The sequence below is a fragment of the Symphalangus syndactylus genome, chromosome 5, assembly GCF_028878055.3.
Source record: "Symphalangus syndactylus isolate Jambi chromosome 5, NHGRI_mSymSyn1-v2.1_pri, whole genome shotgun sequence".
In the NCBI taxonomy this organism is placed as follows: Eukaryota; Metazoa; Chordata; class Mammalia; order Primates; family Hylobatidae; genus Symphalangus; species Symphalangus syndactylus.
The window spans coordinates 14,632,629-14,657,943 of NC_072427.2; the positions used below are offsets into that span (position 1 = coordinate 14,632,629).

The 25,315-nt window shown below is 43.5% G+C and overlaps 1 protein-coding gene, 1 long non-coding RNA gene and 1 pseudogene across 5 annotated transcripts in view; 1 reads left to right on the forward strand and 2 right to left on the reverse strand.

Annotated features, from left to right (window-relative positions):
• Positions 1-1,010, reverse strand: part of SLCO3A1 (solute carrier organic anion transporter family member 3A1) — a 321,546-nt gene extending 320,536 nt beyond the window's left edge. For 2 of the 4 annotated variants that reach the window (XM_055277138.2, XM_055277135.2), the window contains exon 1: positions 636-1,010. In XM_055277138.2, the coding sequence (XP_055133113.1) occupies positions 636-815 (180 nt within the window). In that variant the 5' untranslated portion in view covers positions 816-1,010. Of the gene's footprint in view, positions 1-313; positions 361-635 lie in introns of those variants that run through there. The other 2 variants (XM_055277136.2, XM_055277141.2) reach the window with 2 other exon arrangements.
• LOC129482043 (uncharacterized) lies at positions 287-25,315 on the forward strand. Its single transcript, XR_008657587.1, has 3 exons — positions 287-638; positions 19,058-19,149; positions 25,059-25,315. It is a non-coding gene; the product is annotated as an uncharacterized lncRNA (long non-coding RNA).
• Positions 19,048-19,145, reverse strand: LOC129483811 (uncharacterized; annotated as a pseudogene).

Sequence of the window (25,315 nt, forward strand, 5' to 3'; positions counted from 1 at the left end):
GCTGCTCTCTAGGTACCGTAACTTTATCCCAGACACTGAAAGAGGGCTATAGGGATACCGGGTGGGAATATTCCCCCTGCAGCCCCGGCTCAGGTCAGGGCCACACTAGGGCGCATTTTACTCTAAGCTGTCATATCCCCCTGTAATTGGCGGATGTAGAAAGCGCCCGGAGAAAATGATGCATGATAGATTTGTTCTCGAGGAGGATGCAATGGAGAGTAGAGGACGCAGGATGCTAACTGGTCTTTCTTCCCATGTGCAGGTCACCTGAAAACCCCGATGCTTTCCTCTCCAAGGAGAACCCTGAACTCACCGTCTCGCTCCGCTCTTATGGGGGGAGAGGAATAGTTTCACGCCCACCTGCCCGCCGCCTCTCCTCCCCCGGCACCCCCTGCCTCAGCCGGGCGCGCGCGAGCTGCTACCGGCATCAACGGTCCCGCCCGCTACCCGCTCCCTGGCAGCCCCGGCCGGCAGCTCCCCCGGCGGCCGCCTCTGCACCACTCGCCAACCTCCACGCCGGGCCGAGGTCATGCCCGCCTGCCCCCAGCGCCGGGCGGCCCCCTCCTCGTGCCAGCCGGCCGCTCGGGAGCCGGGCTGGGGAAGGGGCCCGCGGCGGAGTTGGCTCGGGGACTCACCAGGTAGGCGCCCACCGTGCCCTGCGCCAGCATCAGGGCGCACTCGGACACCAGGAAGATCTTGATGTTGGAAAAGCAGGACACCTTCTTTTTCTTTTTCTTGTTCCTCTGCGCCTCGTCCCCCTGCAGCTCGCCGCTCCGGCCGCCGCCCGACGAACCGCCCGGCTTCTTCCCCTGCATCCTTCCCCCGCCGCCGCCGCCGCCGCCGCCGCCGCCGCTGCCGCTTTCCCGCTCGCCCCGGGTGTCGGGGCCGCTGCCGGGCTGGGGTGCGCGCCTCGAGGCTGCGTGCTGTCCCCGCCCCGGGCTCGCGGCGGCCGCCCCCGTCCTGCCGGGGCTGGAGAGGTGGAAGGCACAGCTCCTCGCCGCCGCCGCCGCGCTAGCCCCTTCCTCCTCCTCCTCCCCCGCCTCCGCCCTCCCCTGGCCTCCTCCTCCGGCTCCGGCTGTGCCAATCACAGGGGCTCCTCGCGCCGCCCGCCGCCGCCGCTGCCTCGCCTCCCGCGGCCGCCCGCCGCTGCCATCGCCCGGTTCCCCTTGCCCGCCGGCCGCGCCTGCTCTCACCCCCTCAGCCCCAGCCCCAAGGCCTGGGCCTGGGCCGCCGCTGCGCGCCCTCGCCGCGCCGCTCCTCGCTGCCGGTGCGCCCCCGGGGAGGCACGGGAGGCGGGCTTGGGATGCGGAGGGCGGCCCGGCGGCCGAGGTTGGGAGGGTCCGGCTGCCGGGAGAACTGGGGAGACCCGGAGTCCTTGCGGAGTAAGGGGGGTGCCCCTGAGGGAGGGAGGCGGCGCCCGGCCCCTAGGTGGCGCTGCGGGGCACGGGGCCCCGCGGCGGAGACTGGCGGCTCTGCGCCGGGCGCAGAGATGGGGTGCGGAGGCGCCCCCGCGGGGCTGGGACCCAGCGCTCGGGAACCCGGGTGCCCAGGCCTCAGAGGGCAGGCTGTTCCCAGGAAGGGAGAATACTGAATACCCAGGAAGGGCTTGGCGCGCGCTCTTCTCCGCCCGGGGATTTCTGGGGACAGATGTTGTGCTCTGGGGCTTGGGGAGGTGCCAGAGGTCAGAGCTGCTTGAGGCTTCTGCCGCCTGCCGGTTTCTGCCCCAGCTCTCCCCGGCCACAGGGGGTGTTGAAAAGGCTCCAGACCGAAAGGAGAGAAAGGGGAAGTTAGAGGAATACGTCGGGAGCCCCACGGACTGTTAGTGCCCAAGCCTCGGTGTCCAGGCGCTGCAAGATCGCCGCGGCCCCAGCAGAGGGCCTCGTCCGGCCCTTCATCCGCCCAGGGCCCCGCGGCTGGAGCGCGCAGGAAGCGGCCAGCCACAGGCCCGCTGGGTCCCCACCCCTCCCCTGGCTCTGTGGCCCTGGCCACCATCCTCGGCCTTGACCTGAATGCCTGGCCCATGTCAGCCGCTCCTAATTACTCCCCACTCTCACCGTTACCAAGGAGTGTGGGCCGTAGGGCACTACCAATAGGATCTGCTGTTTCTCAACTGCAGCGTTTGGAAGCTGAGAGAAAAGCTCAGAGGACTGGACAGGTACCAGGAAACAGCACCTTCCACCTGGGCCATTGGGGGACTCAAGGAATCATTTAAAACGCTTTCCTTAGTAATTGTGTCAAAGAAAATGACCCACTCTCCCAGGCTCCTGTGTCCAAATGCAGGCTCAACTTCAAAACTCAATAGCAATGAACCCTACCATATTTTTCCTTTCTCCCGAAGAACCTGAATGAGAATAGAGAGTGTAATGGTGGGGATGTTGTTTTGCCATGGCATTTAAATATAAATTGCTTCATCCTTCTGTGGCTCCAGACATGATCTCACCCAGGCTTGGTGTCGCTTTGAGATGCCCCCACCTTGTCTAGGCCACCTCCTATCTGAATTGGCTTCCCCCACACTTGAAGTCTCTTCCCGTTTTCCCTATTTCCTGAATCACTGGCCACACCATTCCCGGCCAGTCCTGTAATGAGAATCCTTACTGCCCCCTCCTTTCTTCCCCACACCCTCCCATCACTCAGAGCCAACTTTTCTGCAGGATGTTTATGTCTCCCTCTTTCCCTCCCTATCACTTTGCATCATGGGGTACCTCCCCACTTCCTCCCGAGAAGACCCTTGACAAGCTAGCTCTGTTCCCTGCCTCTGACGATAAGCTACAAAGCTGAGCTGAGACTTTACTTGTCTATGAATGGTGACCCCATTGCTAATGAAATGTGCAGAGTGCGTTATAGTCTTCAACTCTTATTTACATTCTTTGTAATAACAAGAGCTAATGCTTACTGTGTGCTTATTATGGCCAGACACCATTCTCAGTGCTTCACCCGCATTTACAATGTAATCCTCACAACAGTCCTCTAAACCAGATACTATTATTAGCCTTGTTTTACAGATGAGACAACTGAGGCCTAGAAAGGTTAACCTGACCAATGTCACTTGTCTAGTAAATGGCAGGGCAAGTCTTGGAAAACCAGGGTGTCTGCATTATAGCCCAGGTTCTTTATAACTAAATACATACTATCTCATTTATCACCCAGTGTGGTTCATCTCATGGGGAGGCTGGGACTTATGTTGTTCCTCTTTTATAAAGCTAGAAAGGGACAAAACTTGCATCCATGTCCAGCCCTTTTTGTTCTTGTTTGTTTGTTTGTTTGAGATGGAGTTTCACTCTTGTTGCCCAGGCTGGAGTGCAATGGTGCAATCTCGGCCCATGGCAACCTCCGCCTCCCGGGTTTCAGCGATTCTCCTGCCTCAGCCTCTGAAGTAGCTGGAATTACAGACATGTGCCACCACGCCTGGCTAATTTTGTATTTTTAGTAGAGACAGGGTTTCTTAATGTTGTTCAGGCTGGTCTCGAACTCTGACCTCAGGTGATCCACCTGCCTCAGCCTCCCAAAGTGCTAGGATTACAGGCATGAGCCACCACGCCCGACCAGCCCTTTTTGTTCTATACCACAATGCCTCATGTACAGACTGAGAAGGGCACAGACTTTTCTCAGCTTAACCATTTATTTTAGATTAAAAAATTAGCTGTCTTTAGAGAAATCACACACTTTTGCTGCCAGATAAAGGATTTCGGATTAGGGTTGTGGATTCTTCCTATAATTAATGGTAAGCAGCCATGAAAGTAATCCTGTGCCTGAAGCCTTAAGAATCATCAAAGTCAGCCTCAGGGAAATTAGGCTGCAGCCTCACAACAGTCAGAAAGAAGGAATTTAACAAGTTCAACTCCCTTCCTTCTTTGCTCATCCTTTATTTACTTGTAGATCAGGGCTCCAGGGATGATAAGGTGCGTTTATGAGCACCAGGTGCTTCTGCTGGGCATTCCCCTAGCCCTGTATGCAGACAGAGGACGCAGCAGAAAAATAGTAAACATCATTCTATTTGTACAGCACATTAATGCTTATGAAGTACTTCTATGTCCTGTATCTCAGCTGAAGCTTACAACAGGGAGAGCTGGTCTTATTAACCCCTTTTTTTCTCAAAAGAAACAACAGCAGGTGGGTTTGGGGAGCTCACCGCCAGCAAGTGGCAGGAATTGAGTCTACATTTGCCACCCCAAATTGGTGGGAGTGAGAGGTGAAGCCAGCTGGACTTCCTAGGTCGGATGGGGACTTGGAGAACTTTTCTGTCTTACAAGAGGATTGTAAAATGCACCAATCAGCACTCGGTAGCTAGCTAGAGGTTTGTAAAATGTGCCAATCAGTGCTCTGTAAAAATGCACCAATCGGTGCTCTGTAGCTAGCTAGAGGTTTGTAAAATGGACCAATCAGCACTCTGAAAAATGGACCAATCAGCAGGACATGAGCGGGGACAAATAAGGGAACAAAAGCTGCCCCCCGCCCCAAGCTGTGGAGCTTGGTTCTTTCACTCTTCACAATAAATATTGCTGCTGCTCACTCTTTGGGTCCATGCCACCTTTAAGAGCTGTAACACTCACCGTGAAGGTTCGCAGCTTCATTCTTGAAGTCAGTGAGACCACGGACTCACCAGAAGGAACCAACTCCCGACACAGGAGCACCGAGGAGGAAGAGTAGGAGGTAGAGGGTGTTTAGCCCTTCCATGAACTGCAGTGCCCCCTCTAACGAGCCTCTGAAATAGACAGTTGACACTCATGTGAGCAGCAAAGCCGACAACTTAAACCCCATTAAAGGCCTCAACTGGGCTTCCTTAAATGTTGCCTTGGAGAAATGCTGTAACCACCACTTCCATGCTAGGGCCTTTTTCATTCATCTCTCCCTCTAGTGGTGGATGGTGAATTTAGGAACAGGTCAGTATTATGAATGACTCTAGAACCTTTATGATTATTTTAGCCTCTCAACTACTTTCTGGACTAGATGACTTTTCAAGATGAAACTATTGCTAGCTAAGGCTGTGGTTCCATGATTCCTTACTTTGTTGGCTCCTAGAGGTATTCTAAACACTGAGAAGCCAAGTAATCTTAAAATCTGATGTAGGGAAGCAAAAAAGAAAGTGGGGTGACATGGGAAGATAAACTGGCTTTTGGTTGGTAAGACATTAATAAGCTATAGGTAAATGCTTAGTGATCAGGATTTGAAGAGCTTTCCTCCCTCATTTTAGAGAGGACCTCTGTTCATTTTGGTAGGAGAGAAGTGGGTTAACTATATGGTCGTGAAAAAACGACAATATCTTCCTCTGTTACTGGGCTATGGAAGATTTCCCAGCAAGCAGCCTCAATGTAATTCAACACAATGAGAAATTGTTGTTCAAGTAATTCACGTGAAGCATCTTTTGCCAGCTTCAATTTTGTTCACAGGCAAATACAAAGTTGAAAAATAAATGCAAAGAATGATTTCTGATTGTCACTGGGATGAAAAATAGATGCTTAGATTCTCACCCTGTGAATTTTTTTTTTTTCTGAAAATGCACCAATCGTATGTTGTGTCCAACCAAGGATAGAATTGGGGCTAGGCCAACTTCTTTGGCTTGAAACTAATATTTGGGCTGAGTTGAAGCTTATTTTCTTTTTCTCAGAGTTTTTCTCTTCCCACCCCCATTTTCCAATTAGCCTGGTCCATATGCCTTTCTACCAAATAGCCTCCGTTTGCTACTTACTATATTCATAGTTTCATATTGTAAATTATATCTCTTAATTTGAATGTGCCCTAAAGCTCAGCAAAGAAGTGAAAAGGATAAACATCAATGTAGATACAATTCTAAAAAATGGTGAATTCAAGTGGAGAAACAGAAGAAAGAAAGAAGAACATTACTGGAAATAGAATTGATATGAGTAAACCAGGGTTTTAGGGATCTGTTATATTTACGGAAAATGAGTTTTGAGGTAAAGGAGAAGGAATAGAGATAATAAACATTTCCCAATATTAGTACATTTGGGGAGATCATCATTTGCTACTTCTGTTTATATGCATATAAATAGAATTTGTTTATCCACATAGACTGTTAGCTTCTTAAGGGTATAGGAAGTGTTTTACTTTAAAAATAAAGGATCGTCCAGGTGCAGTGGCTCATGCCTGTAATCCCAGCACTTTGGGAGGCCAAGGCAGTTGGATCACCTGAGGTCAGGAGTTCAGTACCAGCCTGGCCAACATGGCAAAAACCGGTCTCTACTAAAAAATACAAAAATTAGCCGGGCGTGGTGGTGAGCACCTGTAATCCCAGCTACTCAGGAGGCTAAGGCAGGAGAATCGCTTGAACCCAGGAGGCGGAGGTTGTGGTGAGCCGAAATCCTGCCATTGCACTCCAGCCTGGGCGACAGAGCAAGACTCTGTCTCAAAATAATAATAACAATAATAATAAAAATAAAGGATCATTTGTTCTCCTCAGTGCCCACCAGGCCTCGTGCCAAGAAGCTTAATACCTCTGATTAGGACAGAAGAGACCCAGAAGGTGTCAGTGTTTATAGAAAAGTTCCTTCCAGGCATTCTCCCCAGGGACCCTCCTCTCCATCCTCTGTGCAACTACACACATACCCTTCTTGCAGCAAAAATTGTCCCCACAAGCCCCTTTCCCGAAAACAACGTCTTTCGTCCTCTCTCTTGGAGGAGGGCTTTCCCAGCTTTGCTCCTGGTCTCTGAAAAATGCACACAAACCTTGATATTTGGAGAGTGGGTACTGCTATGGTAGGCAAATGACATGAGCCAGCACTGGAAACCAGCTGAAGGCCCAACAGCATTTCCACAAAGGAAGCATGAGGGATAGTGATTATATGTCAAGAGTATCGTGAGTTCCAAGCTCAGCAGAAAGTGGTCACAGCTGTCTGCCCTCCTGAGGGGTAGTGGGTGCCAGGCCTGTGTACCTCAAGTGGGCATGGTGCAGTCAGTGCATTAACCCTTGGACTGATCAAAGAGAAAGAAGAGTTTCTTGAGAACATACAAGGAGGTCATGGAAAAAAACTCTACAGGGTGTAGAATGCCACTAGAGAGAAGAAAACCTAAATTAAGAGCATGGGTTATAGAGACTTCATATACCCTTGGGAGAAAGATAAAAAACCTCTGCTCAGGATACATTTGTCTCCTGCACCCTAGCTTCCTTACGCTGCCTCCTTGCCATTCCTCCAGGCATACTCCTCTCCCATACTACAGCAAGTAGGAGGGTTGAGGAGTGAACAAACAAAACGAGAAGTCTGTCCAACCTTTGATGACCTGTTATGGGCGGAACTGTATCTCCCCCAACATTCATATGTTTCAAACTCAACCCCCACCACCTCAGAATGTGACTATATTTGGAGACAGGGCCTTTAAAGAGGTAACCAAGGTGAAACAAGCTCATATGGCTCCAATCCAACAGGACTGTATCCTTACTGGAAGAGATCAGGACACAGATATACATAAGAGATGACCACAAAAGGACACAGGTGGAAGGCAGTTATCTGCAAGCAAAGGAGAGAGGCCTCAGAAGAAACCAAACCTGCCAACACCTTGATCTTGGTCTTCTAGTCTTGAGAATGATGAGAGAACACATTTCTGTTGTTTAAGCCTCCCAGTCTGTAGTATTTTGTTATGGCAGCCAGAGCAGACTAATATATAACCGTAACCATCTCCCAGCCCTTCACACACCTCATACTCCTTCTGTGCTTTATTACAGTTCCTTGAGCTCACCATGTGGTCTCCTCCTGTAAACACTTGCACAGGCTGTTCCTTCTGCTTGGAATGTCCTTCCTTCAGCAGGCTTACACCTACTAGTATCTTAAGATCCAGCTAGTGTCACTGCCTCCAGGAAGTCCTCAGAGAATACTCTCTCACTAACTGCCTCCTGACTCCCTCCCACCTGCGCTCCCTCTCCACCTGAGCCAGCCTCTGCACAACCTAGCATGGATCCCATTGTGGAGAGCTCTCACTGTGCTTCTCCCTCATTAGCCTTTGGTCGGTGTCTTTCATTTCTATATTTTTGCCTCCTAAGAGAGTCAAGCCCAGAGTGGTCAGTAAGTATGAGGGAGAGAACAAACAAGTGAGGACACGAGAAAAAGAAACCCTTCCTCACTGGAGCTGCCCAGCAGGTATGGGACAGGAGAAAATGGCAAGAAGAGCCCGCAAGCATTAGGAGGAAACAAGAAAAAGGACATGGTAGTGACAGTAGTGATAAGACTGCACCTAGCCAGGCAGGAGGTGAGAGCAAGAGGGATTGCCTAGAGCCTGGCTACTCAAAGTGTGGTCCCTGGGCAGCAGCACAGGCATTACATGGGAGGGAGGGAGAGAGAGAGAGGGAGGGAGGGAGGGAGGGGGAGAGAGAGGGAGGGAGAGAGAGAGAGAGGGATGGAGGGAGGGAGAGAGAGAGGGAGGGAAGAGGAGAGAGAGAGATGGGGGAGGTGGGGAAAGGGAGAGGGAGGGAGGGAGGGAGGGAGGGAGAGAGAGAGGCGACTCTTAGCCCAGATGTGCTGAATCAGAATTTAAAGTTTAACAAGCTCTGCAGGTGTACATCATGACTGGAGAAGAATTGGCTTAGAATGGTATCAAAAGAAGCCTAGAGTTAGACGATTTTAAGCAGTATTTTAGTATTTATATTCATTCCCCTTTTTTATTGTATTTGGGCTTTAGAAAAAAGGACTAAGAGGAACAATTGGCTCTGAAGATGACGCTGGTTATTTTCATTCTCTGGGAATCCTCGCATTGTGGAGTGCCGCAGGGAGGGAGCATAGATGGCTGATGACACGGCCAGGGAACGGGGGAGTGGAGGAGAGGAAACCTGCCGTTTTATTTTGTGTCTGATTGTTGTTTTGGCGGCATATCTGAATCTCAGAATGAAAGTTGAGATACTGAGCTTCTGGATCATAATAGTTGCCTGGATTTCTCCCTCCTAACTTCCTTTACCCAACAAAAATGCAGAGGCTGACAGGACATAAAGGGCTGAAAACCCAGGATCCTGACTATTTCTCAGGGAAATTACTCCTCACACAGGACAGATGGAATGACCAAGGAAGAGGAGTGCCTACTTCCCCCATAGGAAAAAGAGAGGAAGGTTCTGCAGAGGGGATACTAGCTGGTTCCCCAACCAAATACCCTGACAGTCACCTCCTGGCAGCCTGAGGATGGCATTCTCACCTTGCTGAATCTATCTGTGCAATTGTAACTCCCAGAAAGGCGCTATGGGCCTCAGTGAAAGGGGTAGGTGGTTGCAGAGTATGCCCTGGGATGTAAAATAATATAAGTGGGAATAAGGATGGGAAAATTTTAAAAAATTATCTACTGCTGGGTAACAACCCACCACAGAACTTAGTGGTTTAAAACAATACGTATCTTGCTCAAGAAATCTGCAGTCAGGACAGGGCTTAGGAGGGAGAGCTGGACTCTACTGTCAGCTGGGATCATCTCATTTGGCACCTGGCACCTGGTCTACAAAGACAAACAGCTGCGGGTCAGAATAGCTGGGCCTCTTTGGGCATCTGTTTGTGGGCTCTCACCCTGATCTCTCCAGCATGACAGCCTCAAGGCAGCCAGACTTAATGCATGCATGCCCCCGGCTCCCAGTATACCTGCCTCAGAGAGGAGGCCATGTGACTTCTATGAGCTAGCCTCAGAAGTCAGCCGTGTTAGTTCTGCTGCATTCTCCTGTGTCCTGTTCATGGAAGCAGCTACAAAGTTCCATCTGGACTCAAGACGGCAGAACACAGACTTCACCTCTTGGTGAAGGATGTTCGATGTCACTTTGTTAGAAGAACCAAGGAGTGAGGTATATATTGCTGTGGCTACCTTTGGAAAATACAATCTGCCAGATACATTGAGAGCTCTGTGTCTTGGAATCAGAGTTTCCCATGCACTGTTTCAGGCCACAGAAAGACTGTGGAATGTTTCAAAGTATTTAGTAATGAATTCACCTTTTATTTACAAAGAAACAGGGAAGCAAGGGAAATTCATGTCATAGTGTAACAGTACACATTGCTAGCTAGGCACCATAGCTTGCTCTTCAGTTAAACATTTAAGAGGAAGATTCTGGCAGATCCAGAGTACAAACAATTTGGACAGCTATATCCTTGTTGGAGAGGGAGTAAGTGCATATGCGTTGGGGGCTGGTATAAAGATACATTGAGTCCATGAAAAATATTCTGTAACATGTAACAGGAGACTCGCTAGACCAATAAGGCAGAGAAAAAGCATGCTTGTTTAAGGAAAAGCTAACTGCATAAAACAGAAAAATGATTTAATCCTATTTTTTGTGTTCTTAATACTAGGCGGTATGTACTTTCTGAAGTAAGAATGAAACTGATGAAAAAGGTGACACTTGAGATTCTGAGATTGAAAAGGAAACTGACATGTTAAGAATTGAATTCAGGTAAACTAAAAATAAAATTGTGGAATCAAAATTCAATTCTGATGCAGTGAAGACCAGAAGTGAAATCACAAAAAGCCAAATAAATAATGTAGGAAACAAGGTAGAGAAGTTTTCTATCTATGCAGAGAAAAGAAACAAAAAATGATGACAGAAAGGATAGGTAATTTGGTTGATCAAAAATAAAGAGTTACTCTATGGATAAGAAGGACCCAAGGGAAATATAACCAGAACAAATGACGTTGCTTTAACATGGAGAAAAATGGAAGAAAAAGTTGAGCTAGAAAAAGAAAATGTACAACTTAAAATACTGCACGATGTTCCGGGCAAAAGTAAAGATGTACACAGACATAATCTAGCAAATGTGTTCAAATGGAAAAGATTTTAAAATATTCTACAAACATCCAGACAAAACAAATGTTACTTATGATAAAAATGAGAATAGGCTGAATTAAGGGTACAGCACAAGACTAGATGCCACATGAGAAATGAGTAAAGTCTAAATGGTACTAGAAAGTGCTTATGACTCAAGCTGAAATGTTAATTTGCAAAGAAAACAAAAAGAGATTCTTAGATATTCTAGTCAAGGGTTCAAAAAAGATACCACCCATGCACTTTTCTTGAAAACATTAAAGATACATTCCAGTGAAACAACATGTTAAAGACAAAAACTCAATAGCAAAAACGAGTTCAAAAGAATTGTGATAACCCCAGCTAAACATACTAAATTAAGTTTTAAAAAGTTGTAAATAAAGTACAGTTGGAAATTTTTCTTGAGATAGAAGTAATAAATAGGTCCATAATTCTAAATGACATTGGCAAGAATGGAGGAAAAGGAGTGTGTGTGGGAAAGAAGAGTACGAAATTCTTCATCTTGTAAAGAGTCAAAAGTTATATCACTCATGAATTTGATGATTAGAGAATGTATGCATTCAAGTGTGATCTTAAAAAATAGAATTTGGGCTAGGCACAGTGGCTCACACCTGTAATCCTAGCACTTTGGGAATGCCGAGGTGGGCAGATCACTTGAGTTCAGGAGTTCAGGATCAGCCTGGCCAACATCGCGAAAACCTCTCTCAACCAAAAATAGAAAAAATTAGTTGATCATGGTGGCACGCGCCTGTAATCTCAGCTACTTGTGAAGCTGAGGCAGGAGAATCATTCAAACCCGGGAGGCAGAGGTTTCAGTGAACCAAGATTGCGCCACTGCACTCCAGCCTGAGTGACAGAGCAAGACTCCATCTCAAACAAACAAAAACTGAATTTGAAGAATTCAAAGAAAATACATACTTATAGAAATGGGGAAAATAAAAACCAAGAAAAATGTTAATACAGGTTGAGTATCCCTTATCTGAAATGGTTGGGGCCAGAAGTGTTTTGGATTTGGGAGACTTTCAAATTGGGGAATATTTGCAGAGTGTATACCAGTTGACCATCTTTAATCTGAAATCCTCCAATGAACACTTCCCTTGAGGGTCATGTTGGTGTTCAAAAAGTTTCATATTTTGGAACATTTTGGATGTTTAGGTTAGGGATGCTCAACTTTTACTAGGGGGCCGGGGAACAATATAATAGAAAACATCACAGACTTTTGAGAGAGAGATCTTATTTTGAAAGTGGTTCGGGCACTTCCTAACTTTCATCTTAGGGAAATTAACTTATCTACTTAAAACCTGAGTTTTCTTGTTGGCAAAACTGGAAAAAACATACACTTCCTAGGGTACTTGTGGGGATGGATTATCTAAAGAACATAGTTCAGTGTCTGGCCGAAGTATGATTTGATAAATGAGTTGTTATTGTAATTTGTTGCCATCATTGTTTTTTTCATTATCACGATAAAAGATTAAAAATACTTGCATCTCCCTCTGTGTCTTTTTCTCAGGGAAGCTGTCTTGGCTTTGTTTTATGAACCCACTCCTCAGTTGTATCTGACATTTTAAATTCTTTGATTTGTATCCTATTCTAGATTTCTGATCAATTCCACAGACTTGATTTTTATAATGCTCCTTTCTTTACCCATGATTAAGTGTTAGTTTTTACTCGTTTTCTTGCCTGCAACTGATTTCTTTGTCAGTGATGAGACTCAGTTTCCCTGAGCCCTGGCTGAGCAAAATCACAGATACCCAGAATAATTACCCAGGATGGGAGGATGGCCAGTTATAACAATAAATTTAAGTGATTTATATTCCTATATTTAAAATACTAAGACTTCAGGATTGGGCTAAGAAAATCCAACTATGACCTGCTCACAAGGAACCTATCAAAAACAAGGAGACACATATAAATAAAAAATAAAAGAATAAAGATTTACTGGAAAAATACAAAGAAAAAATAAAGGTATTAATGTTAACTTTATTCAAGACTGGGTACATAGCTAAAAATATTCAATAGAGAAAAGTACACATAAAAATATAAAATCATCAGTGATATTTTATGCATTAAATATATAAATATATAAAACAAAGGTATATAAGAAGAAATGGACAGAAAGCAATTGTTCTATGTGAGACTTTTATGGAACTATTGCTCTTTGACAACAGGAAAAGACAAAATATATACGTTTTAAATGATATGTATTAAATATCATTTAAAAGGTGTCTATAACAAAACCGATGAAAATAGAAAATATTTTCTGAAGATAAGCACAGAAAATGAACAAATTATTAAAAATAGAATTAGTAAAGTTGACATATGAATTCAAAAACTTAACATAACTAGAGAATATATAAAGGTGAAGAGAAAAAATAAAATGTAAAAGTAGAAGAGAAATATAAAAATAATAAACAGGAGAATTTTAACAAATACAAAATTATTTGTTAAAGCACAGTGTTCATAAATTTGAAAAGTTGAATTAAACAGATATTTTCATGGCATAGTTTACCTAACCTTAAGAAAAAGGGTCATGAACTTTTAGAAGAAATCCTGGGGATATATATGTATATGTATGTATTGTATTGCTTCCAAAGATGTCTCATTTTCTGAAAATTTTATCAGTGATAACTTTCAGAATTTCAGAAAGACAGATAATACCGTGTTATATGATTTTTCTAGATATAAAAACAAAAGCTGAGTATATAAAGATTCATTTTATGAAGTCAGCATAACATTGATCTAAAATTGACAATAGCACAACCAAAAGAAAATAAATACTATTATGATTTTGCAATGACATATTAAATATTGTGATGACATGATGAAAAAATGTTGTGCCAATCAAAAAATAGTGTTATTTTTCTTCTATGACATTGTGATTCTTAAATTTATGTTAATAACAAGCAAAAAACTAAGAATGTGTTGAAAAAGGTGAATCAGAGCAATTTCAAGTGCGTAGGCACATCCTACTAGGTATTAAAATATATTACAAGCAACTGCAACCAAAGCAGTATGGTACTAGCTCAGGAGCTGGTAGGCAGATTGATAGAATAGAGCGATGGACCCTGAAATAGACTCTAGTGTGTATTCCAGCTTAAAGTAAGGACAACAAAAATGGGAAAGGCAGAGATTATTTCTCAAATGGTTAGGAAAATTGATTAACTCAAGTGATAGCTTCACTATCCAGCAGCTCAAGACAAAAACAACAATAAAAACAGATGGATTAAAGAACCCACACATAGACAAAAACTTCTGGAGAGGGAACGATATTTTAAGCATAAAAGCAATGTAAGTAATTACAAAGGAAAGTTACAATTGAAAGTCCTTTACATCAAGGAACATGTTCACAGCAATCAAATTACAAATTAGAAAAAGTAGTTGTAGCAACAGAGCAGAGAGATAATACTGAAAGAGTACATGAAGTACTCTTACAAATCAATTAACAAAATACTCCGAAAGACATGGGCAGAGCATCCTCACAGTAAACTTAAATACAAAATATGATTATCTGGAAAAAATATTCACACTCACAACTAATCAAATACTAATTAAAACAGTTACAAGATGCATTTTATTCACTCATTAAAATAGTAAAACATTTTTTAAAGAAAATTTTCTTTGCTGGTGGAAGTTTGAAAAGACTCCCTAAAATACATTGCTGGCAGAAGTATAAGTCTGCACAACCTCCATGAAAATTTATTTGGTACTATCTATATAGGTGTCAGAGGCGTTTGAACCAGACCAACTCCATCTTGAATAGGGGCTTGGTAAAATAAGGCTAAGACCTGTTAGGCTGCATTCCCGGTAAGTTCAGCGATTTTTAGTCACAGGATGAGATAGGAGGTCAGCACAAGATACGAGTCATAAAGACCTTCCTGATAAAACAGTTTGCACTAAAGAAGCCAGCCAAAACCCATTAAAACCAAGATGGTAACGAAAGTGACCTCCGGTGGTCCTCACTGCCACACTCCCACCAGTGCCGTGACCATTTACAAATGCCCAGTTACCCTATATGGTCTAGAAAGGGGAGGTGTGAATAATCCACCCCTTGTTTAGCATATCATCAAGAAATAACCATAAAAATGGGCAACCAGAGCCAGGGACTGCTCTGTCTATGGAGTAGCCATTCTTTCATTCCTTTATTTTCTTAATAATAAACTTGCCTTCACTTTATGGACTCACCTCGAATTCTTTCTTGTGTGAGATCCAAGAACCCTCTCTTGGGGTCTGGATCGGGACCCCTGTCAGGTAATGTAGGTACTCAAATTATCATTTCCTTTGGCTCAGTAATTTCCCTTCAATGAATTTAAGAAAATAATCAGACACATGAACAAAAATAAGTATAATGCTTTGCTTATTGTTTAATACTTACTGAATAATTATTTATAATACTGAAAAATTTGAAAAACATGTTCATTAGTGGGAGACTGGCAAAATTACCTTTTCAAGAAAAGACAGTATACAGTCATTAAAAAAATCTTTTCTAAAACTTTATGAAAGAAATGCTCTTGGTAAAATAAGTGACAAAAGGAGGATTTTGAATTATATGTAGGGTAGGATCCAGTTTTTGTTACACATACAGACACATATTTAGGACAATAGGTTCTGGAGTTAGAATCAAAGTACTGGGATTTGAATCACAACTCACCACCTACTAGTTTAAGAACATGAATAATTTATATAACCTCACTAAGCCTCTGTTTACTCATCTTTAAAATGGTACTGTCTCAGCATGCTATTGTGAGGACTAAAGAGTTATTCAGTGTCAGGTGCCTAGTATACAGCCTGGCTCATAAATGGCAAGTTTTACATTCACATACATTGAGTTATCATTAAAATATGTATATATATGAGAATTACAATTTATAGAAATTTTCCTTAGTATTAAAAAAAGTATACACATTTTATAATGCCTTTTTGCCTAGGCTAATGGGCAGCCTTCAACAAATATCTCATGCACTCTGCCACAGCTTTAAGGCATAAAATGAAACGAGGGCTGCTGTAAAAACCAAAATCCACCCTGCTAAACTACATTGAATAAGAGATCAGATATGTGCCCCTTGTGCTCACTACTTTCTAGGTCTTTTCTCTGTAAGTAAATGTTCTCCCATTTCCTTGTCCAGTGCCTTCCTCCTAAGTTTAATGGTAGCAAGGGTATCTATGACACAACCCCCAAGGTGGTGGCCACTCCCATTATCCCCCATCCTGTGGATGGAAGGCTAAACTTATGGCCAGTGCAACCCTTGTGGAGTTCCAGATCCCTTGAACAAATTATCAGCAAATCTGGAGTTATCAGTTAAGGAGGATATACTTTAAACACGTAAGAAAACTAAGATTTCTAGAAGGAAATATACCAAGTTGAGACAGAGAAAAAAACAGTGCTTCTGTCCTTTCAGTGTTCATAATGAAGAGAATGTACAGAGGATGCATCATTCTTGCTTTGTATTCCTATATTTAAATGTGTTGAAAGAAAATTGTAGAGACAGATATGGAACTGACGGTAGAAGAAATATGAACAAAAGGAAATACCAGGTTCTTCAAAACTGGATCATGAAACAGAAAAAAGTCTTCTGTTTTCACAAGAAGTAAAGCCAGGCCTTCCTTGTAATACAAGATTAACATGTCACCATCCCGAACAATTATTCCTCAGAGGCAAAATGTCTTACACGCATTTCCCAGGGGCCAAGAAGTCATCTGGGATGGGGGTTGAACTTGGGAATCGGTGTGATAAGGGCCACAATGAGATGTTGGAACAAAGACCAAGTACTGAGTCTTTGAACGTCAGTGTGATGTGAAGCCAGGCACAAAGGCAGATTAATATCAGGGCTGGAACTATGAAGTAGATAAGGTTCAAGCTGAGGTCATTTGTTGTACTAATATATTAGAAAGTCTTAGAGGTCGATAAAACCTCATCCTCTGAGAAGAGTCAGGTACAGCAATTTAATTATGTTAATAATATTAGAGAAAAAACCCAATGTGAACTCACAGCATTAAAAAGCAATATTTTTTCCTAGCTATGTGTTCCAACAGCAGTAGCATTTTGGTCACTGCCTATGATTTGGACAGGAGGCAAGGAAATTAAATACTGGGTAGAAGGGGGCAGTTCCCTGGCAAAGGCCCCATCCTCAAGCCTGGAAACTCACGGCCCTAAATGAGAACAGGCATTCCTGTTTTTGTGCCCAAATGCTGCCTTTTGGCCTGCCATGCTCCCCTATCCTGTACCCATTATCCCAAACTCCAGGATCCACAAGCAGAAGAGCAGAGGAACAGAAGAGCTGTACAGCAGAGGAGAAAAGAGAAGGAGCGTCTGAACGTCGAGAGGAGTTCAGCTGGGGACAGTTGGAGAGGGGATCGGCTGCCGGCTGGCTGAACTCCAGGGGAAGATATTCGTTCCACTCCATCCCCTCTCCAGCTCCCTATCTATCCCACTGAGACCCACCCCCATCTGGCAATACAATTTCCCGCATTTACCATCCTTAAATTTGTCCATGTGACCTGATTCTTCCTGGATGCTGGAAGAGGATCTGGGTACCAAGAGGGCACTGAGCTGGTTAACACTTAAGCCACCTGTGGATGGCAGAGCTAAAAGAGCACTGTAACACACCCAGTGGGGCTTTGGGAGTCATAGGCACCCACCCCTAGATGCTACTGTGGGGCCAAAGCCCAAAAGTGCTCGCCCTGGCTCCTGCACCTGCCCAGCAGCATGCTCCCCTTCCTGTAAGGGGTTTGAGCCATGACAGTGGCCGAACACACAAGCCACACCCCTGTCACACATCCTGCAATGGGGGTCAGGGAACTCTCCCATTTCAGTAGCATTTTGGTCACTGCGTATACTCACATGAACTCCTAAATGCCCAGATTTGGGTCTCTATTTGTCACCCTCACTAGAAGGAACTAGCACTCCTGGATCACACATATACATGCAGTAGCATGAACCCAGAGTACCCTATTGTTTCCAGAAAGGAAAGATAGTTTCAAAAATGCCAGAGACAGTGCTGGAAGGACAAAGGAGCCAGCTTCAAGGTCTCCTGCTGACCAAGTTATAATTTGAAAATCAAAAAAGGTATAATAATTGCAGTTAACTGAAATATGATGAGTTTGTAAAAGGCCAAAATTTTATAATGATATTCAGAGAAAAGTTAATATATATTAAAGGTAATTAGGATGAACATAGAAATTTGGCTATCATGGGATATGTTTAATTTTTTATTAATTTTAATGAGGAAGTTAATATAAATTAGTTTTTTATTTCTTCTATTAACTCTGTTTGATTTTAAAATATAGACATAAAACTCATGTCAAGCTGCATAACTAGAGAAGAGGCAGTGCAGGAAAAAGAGTTAGCAAAATTGCCCAGGGAAAATATACAGAAACTCTACCAAGAACAGGAGGGTCTTCCAAGCACCAGTGGTCACACACAATAACTAGAAAAAGGATCAAAACTGTGTTCCAAGATGATGAAGTCAACAAATATCTTAAAAAGGAGAATGCATTCTCCTGTCCTGATAGATGAAACCTCTGGATGGTCTCACTCAGGATGAGACATTACTGAGGCAGCCATACATTTTAAATAACATCAATAGACCAGGCCCAGTTATCATAATGACAGGACAATGGGTTATGTCACGGTAGCCAAGACAGACATCAATGTTTGATAGGGAAATTCCAGGCTACTAAAAACTAAAATCCACGGGGAAAATGTAGACTTTATTTTTAATTGATGTGAAAAGTCAAGATTAACTTAAGAAGAAAGTTTCAGCCTGATGTCCATTATTTGGATTTAGGTAGTCTTCAGAGAAATAATCTGGCCTCCTGCCCTAACCAAGAATCAATGGTTCAACCAGATCCTACGACCTTGGCTGTCTAAGTTGATATTCCTTTTCTTTTTGGTCTGGAATACTATAACCTTGAGATTTTTAATTAAGTACTGCTATAATCTTAGGTAGTATAGGTGTAGTATAAAAAAATAAAGAAATGGGGAAGAAAACAAGATGTTGACATTTTAGGAATAGACATAAGTATTAGTAACATTTTTCTGATCATTGTATTTGCGTATATTTTGTGGTTTGATGTGTTTGAAGTGCTTAAAGGGATGGCATGGAAAACAGGGACTAAAATGTTGTCCTTTAAAACAACTGACACAAGAATTTTTATTGAGTCTTTCAAGATTAGTTTCTATTGTATTGAGAGCAGAACAGACTGTAGTAGGTTGAGGAGCAGATGGAAATGGTTAAGACTAGGGTGAGACAAGAGCCTTGGGGCTCTTGAGGGGGGGTGCCAAAAATGAAATAATCAAGATAAATAATTCTTTTCTTTTTTCATGTCACACAGATAATGCATCCACTTCATAAAAAGGTTTGAGGGAGACACATCTCACACATGAAAACCCAATCATCGTGTTTATAAACCGCAAAAGGAGCAAGGTTAATATTTTAAGGCACTGTTTTTTAAAAGTCAAAATTAATGTAAAGAAGTCTATGATAAACAAAATGTCCACATTACATACTGGTGGGATGAAAACTAAGAGTGTGGGTGCCCATAATAGGTCCTTTTAAAAGCTGTCTGTGTGCAAGAAAGAAGGGAGCTTGGGCTGGAAGGAAAGCAGAAGTCCAGAGTTGGGTTGGCTTGCTTTCTACTTTCAAGATGGGAGAACTTTGAACATATGCCAATGCTTAGGTGATGGCCTAAGTCCAATCCTTTCTCATCCAACATCGTAATTACGGGGAGCCACAGGAATTTGGGCACTCCAGTTGGAGATACAGGACAAACGAATTCTTCCTGTGTGCATGTTATTGGGGTGGGGGAGGAGAAAAGCTTTCATGGGACAGTGGGATGTCTTGCCTCAAATGGCAAATAGCTCTATCCTCCTGAGAACACACAAGCTTTCTTATCCCGTTTTTCCAGACTGTGTTGATTTGATGAGCCCCTTTGCCCATATCCTGCCTATATTTCTGCCCAGGCTCAATTATCTTTTCTTTCAGCTTCTTTCACTTTGCCAGGACATCATTGTGAGGGTGGGATCTGGGAGAGAAACTCTACACCTTGTTACTTAAAGGGCAGCCAGGGACCACACCAGCTGGGAGCTTGTGTCTTGTCTCAGATCCTGCCTCATTGGGAAGCACCACTTATACCTCTGGCCTCAAACTTGCTCTCCATGGGAGGCACTTGGAGGCCTTCAAAAAAATGCCAATTGCGAGTTCTCCCCCACCGGCTCCTGGATCCTGATTTAATGGGTTGCTGTCACTGCACTTCTCAACATGGAGGGGGCATCAGGACTCTTGAAAACTTCCAGGTGATTCTAGTGTGCAGCAAAACAGTAAAGTTTGAGAACCACTGCTCTGCACCACCTACTCCCCTTTCCTAGCTTCTGTGTGGCCCTTTCCCGGCAGCTAGAGGAAGGGCAGAGGAGAACGGAAATAATCATTTTTGTCTTGGATTCGGGATCATAGGTGGTGAGATCGATGATTTTCCCTCCAAGGGTCCTGTGCCTCAAACTTTTTCACATTAAAGCCAATCAGTTATCTAGTAAGTGTATTAGCTATTAGGTTCTACATTATCCCATGCCTGGGTTCCCACAACCGATGAATACTAGTATGTTCTCACCCGTTTTCATTTCCCTTTGAAATTCCAGTGAGTACCCCAGGTTGGAACAGCCCTTGTGTACTGGGGCACCAACTCTGCAGCTTTTCTTTCCAAATTTCAAAGTTTAGTTTTTAAATAAGAGGCTTATTTACTCACATAAGCTTATGGGTTTTCCCAGGCAAAAAGGGCAGATTTAAGTTTAATCAAATTTGGGGGAACTTTATTAGTGTCAGCTGGTTCACTATCTTTTCTCTGAAAATGCTTCAGAACCACAATAGCCGAGAGCTTGCCTTGTTTTGATCATGGAGGTAAGACATCACTTTGTTCCACAAAGACTGAAGTTAACAGTTGAAGTTAGAGTTACTCATTTTGAGGCCTCCTTTCTTTTTTCAAACCAATTACAATGATTTGATCAAATAATTGGCCAACAGTATTGTTTTAGTCAAGGTTCCCCAGAGAAATAGAACCAATAAGACATATATATAGAGAGATGAAGGATTTATTAGATACATATATAGAGAGAGATGAAGGATTTATTAGCATATTTGACTCATTTAATTACGGAGGCTGAGAAGTCCCAAGACAGACCAACTGCAAGTTGGAGAACCAGGAAAATCAGTAGCTTGGCTCAGTCCCAAACCCAAGGTTTCAGAACCAAGGAAGGTGACAGTGTAATTCTCACTCCAAGGCCAAAGGCCCAGGAGCTGCTGATGTGAGTCCAAAGGCCAGAGAAACTGGAGTTCTGATGTCTGAAGGCAAGAGAAGAAGGGTCTCCTGGCTTTGGAAGTGAGAGGATGAGAATTTGACCTTACTCCCCCTTTTCGTTCTCCCCAGGCCCCCAGCCCATTGGATAGTGTCTGCTACATTGAGCGTGGATCTTCCCCATTCTAGTTCACCTACTTACATGCCAATCTCCCCCAGGAGCACTCTCACAGACACACTTAAGGCAGCCGAATTATTCTAATTAAATGCCAAATGAGTTGGGTTTCCCTTTCAGCAGAAGGGGGATGGGCTCAGTGCCTACTGAAGCACTGAGAATAAATAATGCCTTCCCAGCTATTTGGGTTCCTTTAACCCAGTCAAGTTGACACCAAAATCAACCTTCACAGTATTTCTGTCTTAGTCTGTTTGTGCTGCTCTAACAAAATACTGCAGACTGGATAATTTATAGAAGACAAGCATTTATTTTCTCACAGTTCTGGAGGCTGGGAAGTCCAGGATTAAGGGGCCAGCACGTTTGGTTGCCTGGTGAGGGCTGTGTCTGCTTCTGAGACGGTGCCTTGATGGCGTATCCTCTGAAAGGGAGGAACACTATATCCTCGGGGGTAAAAGAGCAAATGAGCCAAACACTGTGTGAAGCCTCTTTTATAAGACCCTCAATCCCACTCACAAGGGAGGAGCCCCCATGGCCTAAACATCTCTTAAAGGCCCCACCTCTTAATACTATCATATTGGCAACTCCTGAATTTTAAAGGGGGCATATTCAAACCGTAGCAAGTACAAACCTTAAACTGAGAAAGAGGAGGAAGAGTAAAGCGTAGAGGAGAAGAAAAATAGGAAGAAGATGAAGATAAACAACACAACAAGCAGCTTCGATGCACAGAATATGTCTCAGACATTGAACAGCACAGAACAGCTAGTAGGTGCCCATCAGTCACTGTTTGAATGGATGAATGGACAAACGGATAGATGGATGATCTGCCATCCGTGGCTCTTTATCAAAGCCAAAGGATCTTCTCTTAATGAAACAATCATGGTAGGGTGGGGTAGGGAAATTTATTTTTCTGGAGAATAATGATTGACCTGGGGTCCAGATGAAATAAGATAAAGGGCCATCTGGTGAGAAGTCCCCAACCCAACATAGGATTAGGCTTCAGAGATGGCAGCTGACCACACAAATTTCATTCTTGGTGACTACCTTTTCTATTTCTCTTTGATCATGGCAGACAAGTGACAAAGAAGCGGCCCTCTGTAAGTCTCTTGACTCCCTGGATTGAATATGTCCCCAGTCCTAGAGAGAGACCTGCAAAGGAAATTCCATGAATGCCACATTCCAGCCTAGCAAATACACACTGACATTTAGGTCTGAGTGTCTCACAATCCAGGTGCAAAATAGAGCAAAGACTGAAAATGCTTCTAGGAATTAATGTTTTTGGTCACTTAGGATCAGTGAGCTGGATTGAAAAGAAAGGAAATTTCATCTGGACAAGCTGTACTGTAACTGGGCACTTCTACAATGCAGTAAATTGATAGGCTTTTACCAGTTACTTTTATTAAGAAACTCTTATAGCAGAACTCTGAAAATACAAGTAAAAGTGTACTGATTAAATTTATAACAAGCTGGAGTTTTCAAAGTTTTAAGATGGTCTAGTAATCGCAGGGAAATCCCTGGGTGCTATTTGCTGTAGAGCCATGCATGAGAAAAAGACACTAGGAGATAGTGCAAAAAAACCAAGGTGTGTTTTCCTGTCCTTTCTTCTCTATTCAACACAGAACACAATGCTTCTATGGCCAGATTCATGTTTTTTTCTCCCCACACACCAAGCAATCAATTCTCTAGCCAGCTCTCCAGTGGACATCAGGTGGTTGTCCTCTGAGTCAACTTAATTCTGTCACTATCTACCTGGAGACAGCATCAGATCCCTCAGTTTGGGGGTTCAGCCCTGCAAGACTGCCTCCCACTTCAGATGCCAATCACAAGCCCTAGATTGTGGCCTGCCCCTCTGCCGATTGGCTATAAATTGGCGTTCCCACAACCCTCTCCTGGAGTTTGATTAATTTGTTAGAGCAGCTCACAGAACTCAGGAAACACTTTACTTATGTTTACAGGTTTGTTATGAAGGACATTACAAAGGACACAGTTGAACAGCCAGATGGAAGAGATGCATAGTGTGAGATCTGTGGAAAAGGGCATGGAGCTTCCCTGCCCTCTCTGGGTGCTCTACCCTGCAGGAATCTCCACGTGTTTAGCTTTCTGGTAGCTCTGTCCAACTTGTCCTTTCTCAGATTTTCATGGAGACTTCATTGCATAGTCATGATTGATGACATCATTTGACCATTGGTGATCAACTCAACCTTCAATTTCTCTCCTCTCTCCCCTTTCTGGGGATTCGGGGGTAGAACTGAAAGTTCCAACTCTGTAATCATGTCTTGGTCTTTCTGGTAACCAGCCCCCTTCCTGAAGCAGTTTAGGAAGGTCACCGGCCATCTCATTAGCATACAAAAAGACACTCATCACTCTGGAGAGTCCAAGAATTTTAGGCGCTGTGTGTCAGGAAACAAGATACAGGCATGTCTTGTTTAGTGATGAGGGATATGGTCTGAGAAATGCAATATTAGGCAATTTTATGGTTGTGTGAACATCAGAGCCTGTACTTACATAAACCTAGATGGTATAGCCTCCCACACACCTAGGCTATATGGTATAGCCTATTGTTCCTAGGCTATAAACCTGCACAGCATGTTACTGTACTGAATACTGTGGGAAATTGTAATATAATAATGAGTATTTGTGTATCCAAACATGTCTAAATATAGAAAAGGCACATTAAAAATATGATAATACAATCTTATAGGACCATTGTCATATATGTGGCCCATCTTTGACCGAAACTTTATGTGGTTCATGACTATATGTATTTCACAATATCAGGAATTGTGCTTTTGTTACAACCACTTTTTTGAAGGAATGCTGCAATTGTCTTTTGCACTGATTTAAAGAGGATTGGCTGAGAGGAATGGTGTTCTCCATATACCAGCTGGGAAGGCACCTTTCATGAACTTATTAAAAATCACACTTTATTCTCTAGTGCCATGGGCTATTCCCCCTGTCTGGAATGTTCAGACCCTGGAGATGAGACTGTTCTAGAAAAACAGCGAGAGGGAATGGTTTTAATACCTCCCCTATGCAAAAGGCTTATGTAATGGTGACAATTTATCTTGTTACTGTTCCACATGTCAAGTCAGTGTGCTTTTAGCACAGCAACAGAGAACATAATCAACTTTAGATTGAGGAAATTGTGGGTGATAATTATAATTATAGGGCATAACTCTATTTGCTTTTAAAAATACAATTTTTAAGAAAGTAGTGTAGAAATCAGAATCCATCCTATTTCTATTTCAGTTTTAAGGAAAAGCTATTCATTGAAAAGACATTCTTTGACTGGGAGCAGTGGCTCACGCCTGTAATCCCAGCATTTTGGGAGGCCGAGGCGGGTGGATCACGAGGTCAGGAGATCGAGACTATCCTGGCTAACATGGTGAAACCCCGTCTCTACTAAAAATACAAAAAATTAGCCGGGCGCGGTGGCGGGCGCCTGTAATCCCAGCTACTCAGGAGGCTGAAGCAGGAGAATGGCGTGAACCCGGGAGGCGGAGCTTGCAGTGAGCCGAGATTGCGCCACTGCACTCCAGCCTGGGCGACAGAGCGAAACTCCATCTCAAAAAAAAAAAAAAAGAAAAGAAAAGACATTCTTTTCTTTTGGATATTAACACTTTGGAGATCATCACACTAAAGGGATTTAAAAGCAATGCTGGCTTTTTTTTTTTTTTTTTTACCTAAGTGAGTTTTGCACAAACTGTTGTCCCTGTCTGAGATGCTTAGCTCCTGGGCCACTTGTCTCAGTCTTTAGGACTCAGTTTACCTGTCACTTATTCATAGAGGCCTTTGATCTAAATTAGGTCACCTATTATATTACCTTGTACCATTTTGCACTGTTTTTTCACAATTTATAATTATTACATTTTATAGAACCTAAGATGCCACTAATTGTAAAATGCACCATTATTGTACATACTTCTGAGAAAGTTCACGAAAAGAAGCTCAAGGTGAAGAATTTAGCGTGAGACTTTCCACACAAAGCTGGCCTACTGAAGTAAGGACACACGAGAAATGAACCCAGCATGTAGAAAGGGACAGCAAGGAAACTTGCCAGTTTCAACCTTAGCCCCAGATGGAAGGAGAAAGAAAAGTCTCTCCTTTTCAGGAGAGAATCAGGAGGTGATCAT